This window comes from Amblyomma americanum, chromosome 11 (assembly GCF_052857255.1).
Source record: "Amblyomma americanum isolate KBUSLIRL-KWMA chromosome 11, ASM5285725v1, whole genome shotgun sequence".
Lineage (NCBI taxonomy): Eukaryota > Metazoa > Arthropoda > Arachnida > Ixodida > Ixodidae > Amblyomma > Amblyomma americanum.
Genome location: NC_135507.1, coordinates 120,773,261 through 120,787,749, shown reverse-complemented (window position 1 = coordinate 120,787,749; position 14,489 = coordinate 120,773,261). Strand labels below are relative to the sequence as shown.

The 14,489-nt window shown below is 48.6% G+C and overlaps 1 protein-coding gene across 1 annotated transcript; it reads right to left on the bottom strand.

Annotated features, from left to right (window-relative positions):
* Window positions 1–7,367: 7,367 nt before the first annotated feature.
* On the bottom strand, window positions 7,368–10,996 carry LOC144110324 (uncharacterized). Its single transcript, XM_077643177.1, has one exon. It carries the CDS (start codon window positions 10,869–10,871, stop codon window positions 9,993–9,995), a length of 879 nt encoding a protein of 292 aa, XP_077499303.1. The 5' UTR covers window positions 10,872–10,996; the 3' UTR covers window positions 7,368–9,992.
* Window positions 10,997–14,489: the final 3,493 nt, after the last annotated feature.

Genomic DNA, 14,489 nt, shown 5'->3' with positions numbered 1-14,489 from the left:
CGAACATAACTCTCTTTCAGGAATAGCGCTACCTTTGAGTTGCAGCATGATAAATATAGCTCTGTGACCAGCTTGTCACGCACCTCTTCAAAACTCTCTTCTGTGTTTGATATATCCGGCCACCTATCGAAATCGTTGTTCAGCCTGAAGGCATACTGCTTACAGATTTCAGAATCCTCCGGTTTCGCGGTGCGAAGTTTCTCACAATGACTCTTTGCCGTAAGCCTGAATCTTTAGAGGAGTGCCTTCTTAACTTCCTCGTTGTCCATGGATTCAGCTCCAGACATCCTTCCAAACAAATTCAGCGCCTCCCGACTAAACATGCTCAATGCCGTGGCCCATTCACTACGCTCCCAGCGTTGCCCCAAAGCTATCCACTCCAACTATTGCAGATATGCGTCCAATTCATCTCTTGTCATCAAAAGGAGCCATCAACTTTCTTCGACAAACTCTGGCTTGTCTGGGGGATTCTGTAGCCGCAAAGGAGCGCTGATAATTGTCCGTGATTTCTTCATATCGTCCCGCGACATGCGCCTGTTTCCACAAAAGAAACTCTTTCTCCCGTTCTCTCCTTTTCTCCTGTTCTTCTGCTTACCGAGCTCTTCTATCCTCTCGCTCTTCTGCCTCGAGCGCTTTTTTATACTCTTGCTCTTCTGCCTCGCGAGCTCTTTTCGCCTCCCGCTCTTCTGCTTCGCGAGCGTCTGCGCGTGCTTGCGCGCTGTCCTTTCTCTGCTTATCTGCCTCCTATTTCTGCCTCTTTGCCTCCTCCTCATAAAGACGCATCGCCTCTTCCTTGCTTAACCCTAGCTTGAGCGCCAGTTCTAATGTTTTGGACAAATTCATACTTTCTGCTGACGAGACATTGGAAAGATCCAAGACAAAACAAAAAAAACAAGGAAATGAATCCTGGCACAGGCTCGCCACTTAACTTTCTCACGGGTCTTCCCAGAGAACACTCGGACCGAAAGAATGGACTATGCGACAGGTGTACCCACACAGACGCACATTTAATACACCCTACGTGACGCTAACACTAGTACACAAAAGTAATTAAAAAAACTAACACCAAACAAAAAGACTATCAATACACACGACCCGGGCACACTGCTACTAGCGTCTACTACTACCGTTTTAATGTTAGTGGTCGGCGTTCGTGTTTACTGTTGGTGCGGTGCAGATGCGGCGTTGCATGGGTCCAGTAGCCGACGTCGAGGTGGCGCTCGACGTGTTCAGGCTGGCGTCGCTGGCGGCGTCGTTGGATGCGTCGTACAAGCTCCCAATCCAAGCGCCCGTGGAGGTGGTGCCGTTGATGTTGGAGGTGGGGGCACCACCCGGATGGGTGGCAACAGCGCTGGAGACACCCTTGGGGGTAGCAGGTGGTAACTTCTTCCGTTGACTCCCCGGAACGGGCGCAGGAAGGCAAGGAAGTCCACGCTGCGAAGCCGTAGAACTCGATCTCATCGGAGCAGTAGCCGGCGTTGCTCTCTTCCAGCCGAAGCGTCCATGACCCGCCGGAGCCTCCGCTTCTTTGTTCTTCCCCCGTGCCTCGCTCTCCCTCGCGCTTTTATAACTCTGGCGTTAGTCCACGTCATCCTTGTCGTCGTCCACTTCTTTTCTCCACCAGCCACCTTTTCCCACACCTCACTGATTACTTCATCTTCTTTATTCTTCGGTAAATCCATGTCATCCTTATCGCCATCCTCGTCGTCTTCTCAGACTGCCTAGTGTATAATAGCCAGACGCTCCTTTTCCGTGGTGGGATAATTCACTTCGGAAAGGGACGAAGGGCGACCTGCATATGCGATCACGCGTTCTACACAGTCTTGCGACTGCACAATTATCGCACCGACGCCAACATTGCTGGCATCTGTGTGCAGTTCCGTGTCGGCCTCCTCGCTGAGGTGGTCAAGCATAGGGGTAGATTGGAGGCGGGCTTTAAGTTCTGTGAAGGCATTTGCCTGATTCGGGCCCCAGAAGAAGAGTTCGGCGTCTTTCATTAGGCGAGTTAGCAGCTCTCCCAGCTTGAAGAAGTTTTGAACGGAGCTCTGATAATAGGCGCAGAGTCCCAGAAAACGACGCAAGCTTCGTAGATCTGATGGTAAAGGGGATGCAGCAACAACGGCCGTCTTTTCGGAGTCGTGACTAACGCCCTGAGCGCTCGCGATGTGGCTAAGAAACTTGAGCTCCCTAAACGCGAAGTGCCACTTCTTAGGCTTGAGAGACAGACCCGCGGAACGAATTGCCTCGAAAACAGCATGCAAACGCTTCAAGTGTTCCTCTAACGTGTCCGAGCAAATCACGACTTATTCGAGATACACAAGGCAGGACTGCCACTTCAGGTCAAATAGCACGGTGTCCATCATACGTTGGAACGTTGCAGGGGCTGAACACGAGCTGAAACGAAGGACCTTAAATTCGAACGGTCCGTCAGGCGTAACGAAGGCGGTCTTTTCTCGGTCACGTTCGTGTACCTCGATTTCCCAATGACCGCTACGCAGGTCGAGTGACGAAAAGTAGGTAGCATAGCGGAGGCAGACTAATGAGTCATCAATCCGCGGCAGTGGATAGACATCTTTTTTGGTAACGTTATTGAGACGTCTGTGATCAACCCTCAACCGTAGGCTGCCGTCTTTCTTTGCGATGAGAAAAACAGGTGATGCCCAGGGGCTCGTCAAAAGCTGTATGAAGTCGTCGCGGAGGATTTCGGCAACTTGGCGGTGGATGGCATCACGTTCCTTAAATGAAACACGATAAGGACTCTGGCATAGCGATCTCTGGTCACTATCGACGATAACGCGGTGCTTAGTTATTGGCATCTGACGAACATTGGAGGTTGACGCAAAACGTTCGTGGAGTCAATAAGGTTTTCCACGCAGTGTTTTTGATTGGTCAGAAGGTCAAGGTTCACGTCGGTCTTAATGGTTGCTGCCATGTCCTGTTCTGCTGTTCTGGGATCCGATGTGGATAAGGTGCATTGGCCTGCACGCTCGCCAATTTCTTCAAAATCGGGAATCGTTGTGTTTTTCGTCAAATGTTGGCGTTCGCAAATAAAGTTGGTCACTAAGAGCTCGGGAAGCTGGTGAACAATGTCGACAAGGACGCGAATAACGGAAACTTGTTAAGACAGTACCAGCGACATGTTCGCTTCGGCAATGCCCCGAGTACTGAAGCTGGTACCACATTGGACTGTCGCAAACTTGCTTGCTCTCGGCGGTATCGTTATGTGGTCGCCAGAGATTCGTAGTGCTGCTTTGTGCAGCTCTGGGTCGGTATTAACGGCTCGCTGTGTCGAAAACGGTACCAATTGCTCCTGCAGGTTGATGACCGCCCCACACTCTTTAAGGAAGTCCATGCCGAGGATCGGTTCTTTGGAGCTCTCTCGTAGCACGGCGAAGCAGCCAATTAAAGTTGCATCGCGTATCATTATACGGCAGGTGCAGACGCCAATCGGCGTTACCACATGGAAGACAGCTGTGCGTACTTGCAGCCCAGCCCAAGCTGTTAGAACATTTCTGAGGGTCGTGGCTAGGTGGCTGCTCATGACAAAAAAGTCGGCTCGGATATCCACGAATGCTGTCACGTCATAGCTGTCGGCGGCAACAAGAATTTTGGCGGCGGAAACAGTTCTCTTACAACTCGTCGATGAGGTCTTCGGTGGCGTCGTCGATGAGGTCGTCGCTGAAGTCGTCGGTGAGGTCATCGATGTGGTCGTCGGTGGTGCCGGCGGTGAGATCGTCTTTGAGTCTGGCGGTGAGATCGTCTTTGTGGTTGTTGGACTTTGGCTCGTCGCATCAAATCATCGGATGGGGGCTTTTCACTCTCTGCGGCACCGGCGGTCTTACCCCCGGAGGACGCCGTCTTGAGTTTTACTGGCGGAGAGACGTGCCTCTGTCTGAATTGGCCAGAGGGTGATGCGTGACTGGTCGAAGGAACCCGTCTTGGAGACGGCGACCTAGACTGACGTAGTAGAGGCGTTGATGTCAGCACATGATCGACCAGGCACTGTTCAGAGTTCCGCAGTCTCTCACCATAGCGCGGGCGAGGTGCGCGTGGTTGAAATCTTCTTAAGCCCATCCGCTGGGATGGGCAGTTGCGGAGGTCATGACCTGGCTCGCCGCAGTGGTAGCACAGCGGCCGGTTGTTAGTTGCGCACCACACGTCCGCTTTTCGTTGAACAGGGCTGGAATCACGCAGCTCGACGGGGGGAAAGTACCCCTGCATTCGTTCGGCAGCAGGACGGTATGCATGCGGCTCCAACGCAGGTATCCGTGTGGCTTCGCTGTAGCTCATGATGTACGGCTCCGGCTGCGGTGTCCGTAAGGCTTCACTGTAGCTCATGGTGTACGGCTCCGGCTGTGATTCCGGTGGTGGCTGCACCGCTCACCGAATTTTGTTACGGACGGCATCGGCTACAGGTGCAGCACTTGCATGTGGGGTATCTAAGCTGAGGTTGCGGAGTTCTTCGCAAACCACACTGCGCACAAGCTCCCGAAGCACCCTCTCCCTGGCGACTGGCACTGACGCGCTGTAGTTAGTGGTTGCAACACTTCCCTGACGACCGTACTACGCACTGCATTCCTGCCAGGAACGTTCCATAGCCGTGGCTTTTTTTGGCGAAAACAGCGACGGTTCTTGGAGGATCGCTTATGAGGCCAGCGAAGAGCTGCTCCTTCAAACCACCCATGAGGTGACGTACCTTCGTTGCCTCGCGCATGGCAGTGTCAGCACGATTGAAGAGGCGCGTTTTATCTTCGATAAACATGGCGACGCTTTCGTTAGACTGCTGAGACATGGAGCTAAGAGTGATTTTGGCATTTTTTTCAGTTCGTTTGTGCTGAAGTTGGTGAGCGACTCACGGCGGAACGCTTCCCAGTTGGTAAAGGAAGCCTCATGGTTCTGGAACCATGTCTTTGCCGAGCCTTGAAACGTGAAATACACGTTTCGTAGCTTTCGCTCGTCGTCCCACAGGTTTAAAGCGGCCACACGATCAATGCTTGCCAACCTGTTCTCGGTATCCTCAAATCTATGGCCGTGGAAGGATGGCGACGAGCGAGTTGCAAGGAGTACAGCCGGCGAGACAGTGCCGGAAGGCTGACATGTCTTACTGCCAGTAGTGGATGTTGTGGTACGCACCGGCTTCGTTAGTGGCTGAAACTCAGGTTCCATTCCTTGTAGGCGGCGGTTCGCCTTGTGGAAAGGTGTTGTTTCCAAGTCTCGAGGATCAGCGTCGAAATTGAGTTCGGGGTTTATCGGGCATGCGGCGATACCCCAAAACTCCACGAAAATGTCGGCGACAAACATAGGGCGACTCAAAAGGGGCTGTTAATCGGATGGCCAAGAAGACCAGCAGGGCGCATCCGAGCGGGAGCGTCGTCTTCCTCACTCCGTCACGTGCCAAGTCATGCCGCTCGGCCGCATGGCGGCGCCGGCAGAATCTGAGCAGTGTGGCAGTATTCAATCAGTTCGAAATAAGTAGGATACTTTGTTTTCTTTCCTGTAGCAGGCTACCTTTCACTTCGATGCAATTAAGCTTTCTCTTTCTGTAATGTGGATCTAAGATGCTTGTTACTGTTTTGTAATGCGTAAATAGAGGTAGTTGTTTGTGTTTTTTTATGATCGGCAAATTTGTTTTTGAGATTGTAAAGGAACTGAATGTTGTTACTGAAGCTTATGAAGTTTTGTGTGTACATAGTGAGAACTTTCTTTTTGCAGTCGTATATCGTCTACCAAATGGGTGCACAAAAGCCTTTATTGACCATGCGTAAAGCTTTTTAACTACACCAACACAAAAAAATACTGCGTACTATTGGGTGCAGACATTAACATTGATATCCAAGATTATTCTACCATTAAAAATAATTTCTTGGTTCTCCTTGTGTCACGGATCTCCACGGAGAACACTCGGACCGTAAGAATGGACTTGGCGACAGGTGTACCCACACAAACGCAAATTTAATACACCCTACGTGGCACGCACACTAGAACACAAAACCAACAAAACTAACACAAAACACAAATACCATAAATACACACGACCCGGCCACACTACTACCAGCGTCTAATACTAGCGTTCTACTATTAGCGGTCGGCGTTCGTGCTCACGGTTGGTTCGGTGCAGCTGCGACGTTGTATGGATCCAGTAGGCGGCGTCAAGGCGGCGTTCGACGTGCTTGGGCTGGCGTCGCTGGCTGCGTCGTATAAGCTCCCGGTCCAAGCGCCCGTGGAGGTGATGCCGGTGTTTTTGGCGTTAGGGGCACCACCCGGATGTGTGGCAACAGCGCTGGAGACATCCCTGGCCGTAGCAGGTGGTAGCGTCCTCCGATGACTCCCCGAAACGGGCTGAGGCACGGCAGGTAGTCCACTATGCGAAGTCGTAGAACGCGAGCTAACCGGAGCAGTAGCCGGCGTCGCTCCCTTCCAGCCGATGTGTCCCTGAACCGCCGGAGCCTCCGCTTCTCTGCTCTTCTCCGCCGTGCCTCGCCCTCACTCGCCCTTTTATAGCCTCGGTGTTAGTCCACGTAAGCCTTGTCGTCGTCTTCTTCTCTTGAAAAATAAGAGACGCCGACCAGTGAAAAAAGGTTCGTTCTTGACGTTTCGGCTTCCACACGGAAGCCTTGTTCACAATGAATTCATCACCAAACAAGGGTCGTTTAAATTTTAAACGACCCTGGTTTATTTAAATATTTTAACGACCCTTGTTTGGTGATGAATTCATTGTGAACAAGGCTTCCGTGTGTAAGCCGGAACGTCAAGAACGAACCTTTTTTCACTGGTCGGCGTCTCTTATTTTTTTCAAATGTACGCTCCCGGCTAGACGGGATTCCATCACACGCTCAACTTCGTCTTCTTCTCTTCTCCACCAATCATTTCTCTGCACCTCACCGAATGCTTCTCCACCAATCATCTCTCTCCACCTCACCGAATTCTTCTTCTTCCTCTTCTTTATTCTTCGGTTAATCCACGTCGTCTTCTTCACACCTCTTTCCCTTAAAATTTAATTTAGGCTCCTTAATCTATGTGACTAGGGCCCCCTCTCTCAAGAGTTTTTCCATGAAAAACTGCTCACGTCATTTCATTTCATTTCATTTCATTTTAATACCTTAAAGACCCACTGGGGGTATTACATAAGGGGTGGGTACATAGAGTCAAATGAACAAGTGTTATGTTGAAAAATGGTTGGTAACAGCTTCGGCGAATGTGGATGGGCATGAGATGGTAGCGATGTCATTGGAGAGGTCGTTCCAGTCTACAGAAACACGGTGAAAAAAAGAAGCGGCACAGGTAACAGTACGGGCACGGGGGCGAAACACTTGGAAAGGATGACGAGTGTGGTGGGATATGCCGGCTGGCGGGGCAATATAGGGAGCGCAGCGCAGCGAACTATGGAAAAATTTATGGTATAGGCAGAGGCTAGAAATACGACGACGAAGTGAAAGGGGCGCTAAACTGGATTCCGCTTTTAAAGATGTTACACTGATATCGTACGAATAGGAGGAATGAATGAATCTGGCTGCTCTGTTTTGAAGTGACTCGAGCGCATTGATAAGGTAAACTTGATGAGGGTTCCAAACTGGCGATGCGTAATCTAACTTTGACCTGACAAGAGTTTTATATGCTAGTAATTTTACCTGTTGTGGGGCGTGGCGAAGATGACGTCGTAAGAATCCGAGAGTTTTATTAGCCGAGGAAATGACGTTAGTAACGTGTGTAGCCCATGATAAGTTGTTACACAGTGTGACGCCTAGGTATTTGTATGATGAAACGGACTGCAGGTGAACGTTAGCGACTACATATGGGAAATCAAGCGGGTTACGGCGGCGGTGGAAGGACAAACGTTTACATTTATGAGGGTTCAGTTCCATTAGCCAACGGTCGCACCATTCCTGTATGCGGTTTAGGTCATCTTGAAGGTATGTTGGGTCGGAGGCGTTAGTAACTGTGCGATAAACGACGCAGTCGTCCGCAAACATGCGAATATTAGAGCACACATTGGTCGGTAAGTCATTAATATAAATTAGGAATAGAAGCGGGCCTAGTACAGAACCTTGAGGGACGCCTGATGTTACTGGTAGCGGATTGGAATTTTGATTGTTAACAACGACAAACTGTGAGCGATTAGTCAGGAATTCTTCTATCCATTTTACTATGTCGGGGGGCAAGTTCAAACGGGAAAGTTTTAGGATTAAGCGTTTATGAGGTACCTTGTCAAATGCTTTTGCAAAATCCAGGAAAATGGCGTCGGTCTGTAGGTTAGAATCGAGATTAGCATGTAAATCATGAATGAATAGGGCTAGCTGCGTTTCACAAGAAAAACCTTTCCGAAAACCGTGTTGAGACGAATGGAAAAAATTGTTCGAGTCGAGGAAGTTTATAATATGAGTATAGATGACGTGTTCCATTAGTTTGCAGGGCACACTAGTAAGGGAAATGGGTCGGTAATTTAACGGCGAATCTTTGTTACCTGATTTGTAGACTGGAACGACCTTTCCAGTTTTCCAATCGTCCGGTAGTTGTCCTGTTGAGAGTGACTGGGTAAAAAGTAAGCATAAGAACTCGGCACAAATATCATTAGTGTTCTTTAGAAGTTTTGAGTTAATATTGTCTACACCAGATGAAGATGAGATTTCCATGTTTCTAATTAAGGACGCAATACCCAGTGAGGAAAATGCGACTACCGGCATAGCATGCTCAAAGAGTAAATTAGATGTATGAAGTTGCGTATCGGTTTCATTAGTAAAGACGGATGAGAACGCTGCGTTGAATAAAGTAGCGCACTCAGAGTCGGTCATAGCCATGCCTGATTCGTCTTTGAGGGTAATCGTGTGTTCATGATGAGGGTTAACGGCTTGCCAGAACTTCCTGGGGTTATCGCTGAGCATATTAGGAAGGTCTTGATGAAAAAAGTTGTGCTTGGCGTTATGGATAGCAGATTGATACGATTTTTCCGCAGCGCGGTACTTCGCCCATGCGCTTTGCGCTCCATGGGCTCTTGCTGAGCGGAACAGGCGTTTCTTTTTATTTTCCAACCTTTTAAGACTTTTAGTAAACCATGGTTTGTGTGGATTAGCGTGGAAAGTTATTTGGGGAATGAATTCATTGACTAGGGCATCAAGTTTATTCTTAAATGCTAGCCAGTTCTCATGAATACTTCGTGAATGAAAACTTGAGGAAAAACTTACGAAAAACGTTGTCAGTTCGGCATTCATTATATCATAATTACCTTTGTTGTAAAGGCGGATTGTTTTATTGTATTTTGGGCGCCTAATTGCTTTAAGGTCGATGTTGACATGCATAGTTTTGTGATCACTAATCTCAAGGAAGTACGTAATGGGCTGAACGCTATCTGGGCAATTAGTCAGTAATAGGTCTAAAATGTTCGCACAGTTTTGTGTTACGCGCGTAGGTTTGGATATTACTTGAGTAAGGTTAAAATTGTAGCAGAAATCTAGAAATTCCCTTGCTTTGCCATTATTAGTTGTCGGTGCGGGCTGGTGCTGCCAATCAATATTAGGAAAATTAAAGTCGCCAAAGAGGAAGATGTGTGCGTTAGGGTGCTTCGTGATAAGTTTACTTACGGAATTATTAAGCTGACAGGAAAAATCACGAGAGTTATGTGGAGCCCTATAACAGACACCGAGTAAAATCGTGTGTGGTACAGCGTGGCAGTGGAGCCATAAGATTTCCAGGTCGGACGAGTCGTCAATTATCGACATTGATAACTGCTGGCTCACCGCTATCAGTACTCCCCCTCCTCGTGAGTCCTGGCGGTCTTTCCGAAAGACTTGGAAGTCTGGCAAGTCAGTTAGTACTTCGCTATCTGCGATGGCACTGTTCAACCAGGTTTCGGTTAGTATCAGTAGATTGCTGCTAGATGACAAGACAATATTGGAAATAAGTTCGCGCTTGGAAAGGAAACTACGTATGTTGGTGAACACAGCGGACAGGGGAATATTTTTGGGGCGGGTTTTTAGTTGTTTGCGAAGAGATGATTGCTAATCTGATTGTGGTGTAGCAATTGTTATTTCTTTCACAGTTTGCGAGATCTCATCAAAAATGTAGCGCCTGGGACCGATATGCAAGGTTTTGTAGCGTAGGGCAAATTTGTCGGAATTAGCTTTAGCAAAGGTGACTAGCTGCTTGCGGGCGCTACGAACTCTGTGGGAGAAGTCTTCGCCGACACTGAATTTAGTTCCTTTAAATTTGCGGCCGTTAGAGAGTATTGTGTCTTTTATTTTGTAGGAATTAAATTTGACTATTATTGGTCGGGAGCGGTTGGGTTCATGGCGGCCGAGTCGGTGGGCACGTTCTATTTCCTCAGGATGAATGGTTAAGTTCAAGTGTTGAGCGCAGTGACGAATGACCTGTCCCTCAGAGTCCGCAAACGTTTCGGAGGGGTTAGAATCCGGAATTCCATAAAATATGAGGTTGTTACGGCGAGATCTATTTTCACTATCGTCAATGCGGGTCTCAAGGGTTTCAATCTGACGAGATAGCCGAGTATTTTCAGATTTTATAATTTCTAACTCAGATTTTATGGCTGTCATGGCTTCCAAATGTGTCTCAAGATCGGTCATGCGCTTACTTAAACCAGCTATAGCACCGTCAGTGGATATAAGCTGGTTTTTGAGACCTTGCACTTCGGAGATTAGTTGAGTTTGACCGGCGGATAACTTTTTTAGTTCTGCGAATACAGCCTCGAGATTGTTAGGTCCTGGGTTAGTTTCAATATCGCCTGCCAAGATCAGCAAGCAGCGAACAACATGAGCGCATTCAAGCACAAGAAAAATGCAGCATTGCGGGCTCGGCAGCTGCACTAGGAAATAATTGCTACTTCTTTTAGCATACAAGGAATGCGGATAACTAACCTGCATGATGTAGACAAACGGATTAGTGGTGTGCACGCTTGCACAGCCACCGAGCCCACAAAGCGGCGAAGGCGGTCGATCGCTGCTTATATATCCCGTGGCTGATGTTGCTGGTGATGAGGCTTTCCAGGATGGGCCGGGGAAATGGTATCCAAGGGGAGGCGCTGCCGGGCATGATGAAGTGATGACGTCGGGTTGGGGCCATGCGAAGATGCGATCGTCACTGCAGTAAACTGCAGTGGATGACGTGCTTGCTGGGGGAAGGGCCAACAACGCCGGAAGCAGGGCATTAGCGACGAAGGCGAACACCTGCATGATGTAGACAAACGGATTAGTGGTGTGCACGCTTGCACAGCCACCGAGCCCACAAAGCGGCGAAGGCGGTCGATCGCTGTTATATATCCCGTGGCTGATGTTGCTGGTGATGAGGCTTTCCAGGATGGGCCGGGGAAATGGTATCCAAGGGGAGGCGCTGCCGGGCATGATGAAGTGATGACGTCGGGTTGGGGCCATGCGAAGATGCGATCGTCACTGCAGTAAACTGCAGTGGATGACGTGCTTGCTGGGGGAAGGGCCAACAACGCCGGAAGCAGGGCATTAGCGACGAAGGCGAACACCTGCATGATGTAGACAAACGGATTAGTGGTGTGCACGCTTGCACAGCCACCGAGCCCACATCATCAAGCCATCCAGCCATCCGACTATCTTCAGTGCCGATTCTGGACCCAGCACACAACACACCGCAGAGGTCCAGCACACACCAAACGCACACCACTAACACAGCACACCAAATTGCGTTTTCAGAACACTAACACACCACTGGCGCTGTCCGCACAGAGTCCTTAATGAACATGTTCGTGTCCACAACACACTCCCTTGTGTAATCACATAACACCAACAGCACCAACAACAACAACATGATAAATCTTCAGGACAAAAAATGCTGAATAAAAAGTTGATTGAACAAGATACATCCCAGAGATACATTAACACAACAACAACAAGATAAATCCCAGAGATACCTAGAGCTTTTCAGTTGGCTCTACTCATGAAGTCCGCTCCAACGCTATCTCTGCCTTTAATATATTCCACCTGAAATGAGTATTCTTGCAAGGCCAAACTCTATCTCATAACTTTGCTATTGTTCATTTTGGCCTTGTTTAAGTATTCAAGCGGCTGATGATCTGTTTGACTCCTGAAATGTCTCCCATAAAGATAAATGTGGAATTTCTTTACCGCCCACACCACCGCCAAACATTCCTTTTCAACAGTGGAGTAGTTGCGTTCCATAGCCGATAATCTCTTACATGCAAGAAATACCGGATGTAGCACGCGATTCTCTTCTTCCAAGAGTACGGCTCCTAAAGCTCGGTTTGATGCATCAGTGCGAAGCACAAACTCTTTATCCATATTCGGAGCAAGCAGAACGGGCGGTCTTGCCATATGCCCCTTTAACATCACGAATGCATTTTCATGTCAGCAGTCCAATTCAGCTTATTGCTTGCCCCCTTCTTAGTGATTTCGACAAGCGGGTTGGCTATGTGGGCATAATCGGGAATAAAGTCCCTGTAGTATCCCGTTAGACCCAGGAACGACTGTACCTCTTTCTTGGTCGTCGGCGTCTGGTCCTGCTGTAGTTTGTCCGAGATGTGGTCTTTCGTCGCGATACGGCGCATCCCCAGCTTGTGTCCGAGAAAATGGCTTCAAAGCCCACCTCACATTTTGCCGGTTTTATGGTCAACGTGGCTTTCTGAATTCTATCAAATTGTTTTTCAGCGTAATTCTATGCTCTTCCCACGTATCTGTTGCCACAAGGATGTCATCAATATAGTGTTCTAAATTTTGGAGCCCATCCAAAACCTTCCTCATCAGCTTCGTGAATACTGCAGACGCTGTCTTCAAACCAAAAGGCATGAATTTTAACTGGAATAAACCCGCCGAGCACGAAAAGGTAGTCTTATCTTTAGAAGAATATTCCATTGGCATTTACCAATACCCTTTAGCTAAGTCAAATTTAGAAAAAAACCTTTTGTGAGCCACCTCAGCGAACACCACGTCCGCTCTTGGTATGGGCTCTGCATCGGGTACTACGATGTCATTTAGCCGACGAAAATCTACACACAGTCGGTTAGTACCATCGGGTTTTCTGACAAACACGAGAGACGCATTGTATGCTGACCACGACCTCTCAATCACACCAAGCTCCAACATATCCCACACCTCCTTTTCTATCGATTCTTGAACTGTTAAAGGTAGTGGGTATTGCTTCACGCTTATGGGTCTATCTGTAGAGAGATCTAGTCTGCAACATATGATATCCGTTTTGCCCGGCACATCTGAAAACACTTCCTCTTTGCTTTGGAGTAGGGCCTTTATCTGTGAGCTTCGGGCTTCATTCAAATTGGGGTTTATTAGCACCTTATCCCAACCTACAGTTTTCTTCCCACTGCATGTGGGCATCTCGACCACATCATCTGTCTCCTCGGCTGCTACCGAGATACTACCTTGGAAGCGCACTGTATGGGAACTCTTTCTTCGTACTTTTTCAGCATGTTTGCATGGAAATCCTTCTTGGCGTTATTCACCAATAACTCACAATCCATGTCATTTTTCTTCTGCGTCACAAGGTAAGGGCTCTTCCACTGCATCAGTAACATATTATGATTCGTGGGTAACAGGATGAGAACCTAGTCCCCCGGATTCAAATTCCTGTGAATGGCGCTCTTGTCATAGTAGCCCTTACAGCGTTCGCGCGCCTTTCCAGGCCTTGATGTGCAAGCCTGCACGTTTCTTCCAACTTGTACTGCAACTCAAGAACGTATGTGTATGTTGTCTTGAGATCTGATGCAATCTCCTTATTAGCCCACAGCTCATTGAGTATTGTAAGTGGACCTCTAACGGTTCTTCCATACATCTCGAAGGGCGAGAAACCAAGACTCGTTCGCGGCACTTCGCAGTAAGCGAACAAAAGAGCTGGGAGATATCTATCCCAATCAGTAGGTCTCTCCTGGCACATTTTCTTGATCATGTTCTTGAGGGTGCCGTTGAACCGCTCTCGAAGCCCATTACACATGGGATGGTAAGGCGTTGACAGTAATTGTCTTACTGACAAAAGGCGGTTAACCTCCTTCTTTAGTTCCGATGTGAAGTTCGAGCCCCGGTCACTCAAAACTTCCCTCGGGAACCCATAACGCGAAAACACTTCCCCAAGACCCTCCGCCAATTCGATACTTCAATAGTTTTCAATAGAATAGCGTCAGGATAAGGAGTGGCCACGTCAACCAGAGTAAGCACATATCAATTGCCTTTGGCGGATACTGGAGAGATTGGCCCCACAATGTCAATTGCCACTCGCTGAAACGGTAGGTCGAAGGCTGTCATCTTGCCCAGAGGTACGGGGCCAACTCTTCCATTAGGAACTGCGCGCTTAACGTCACTCTGAACACCCGGTCAAAAGAACTACTCGGTGATCCTAGACACCGTTTTTTGAATGCCCTGGTGTCCGCCATAATAGCGTCATGTCCAAAGCGCAGCACGGTCTCTCGTATATCTCTCGGTAACACCCGCTGTTTGACCCGCCTTCCTGAACTAAATATGCACTCCCTGTGCAGAAGACAATTTACC

Coding starts and splice junctions, on each gene's coding strand:
- LOC144110324 (XM_077643177.1), bottom strand. CDS start 10,871: ATGCAGGTTAGTTATCCGCATTCCTTGTATGCTAAAAGAAGTAGCAAT.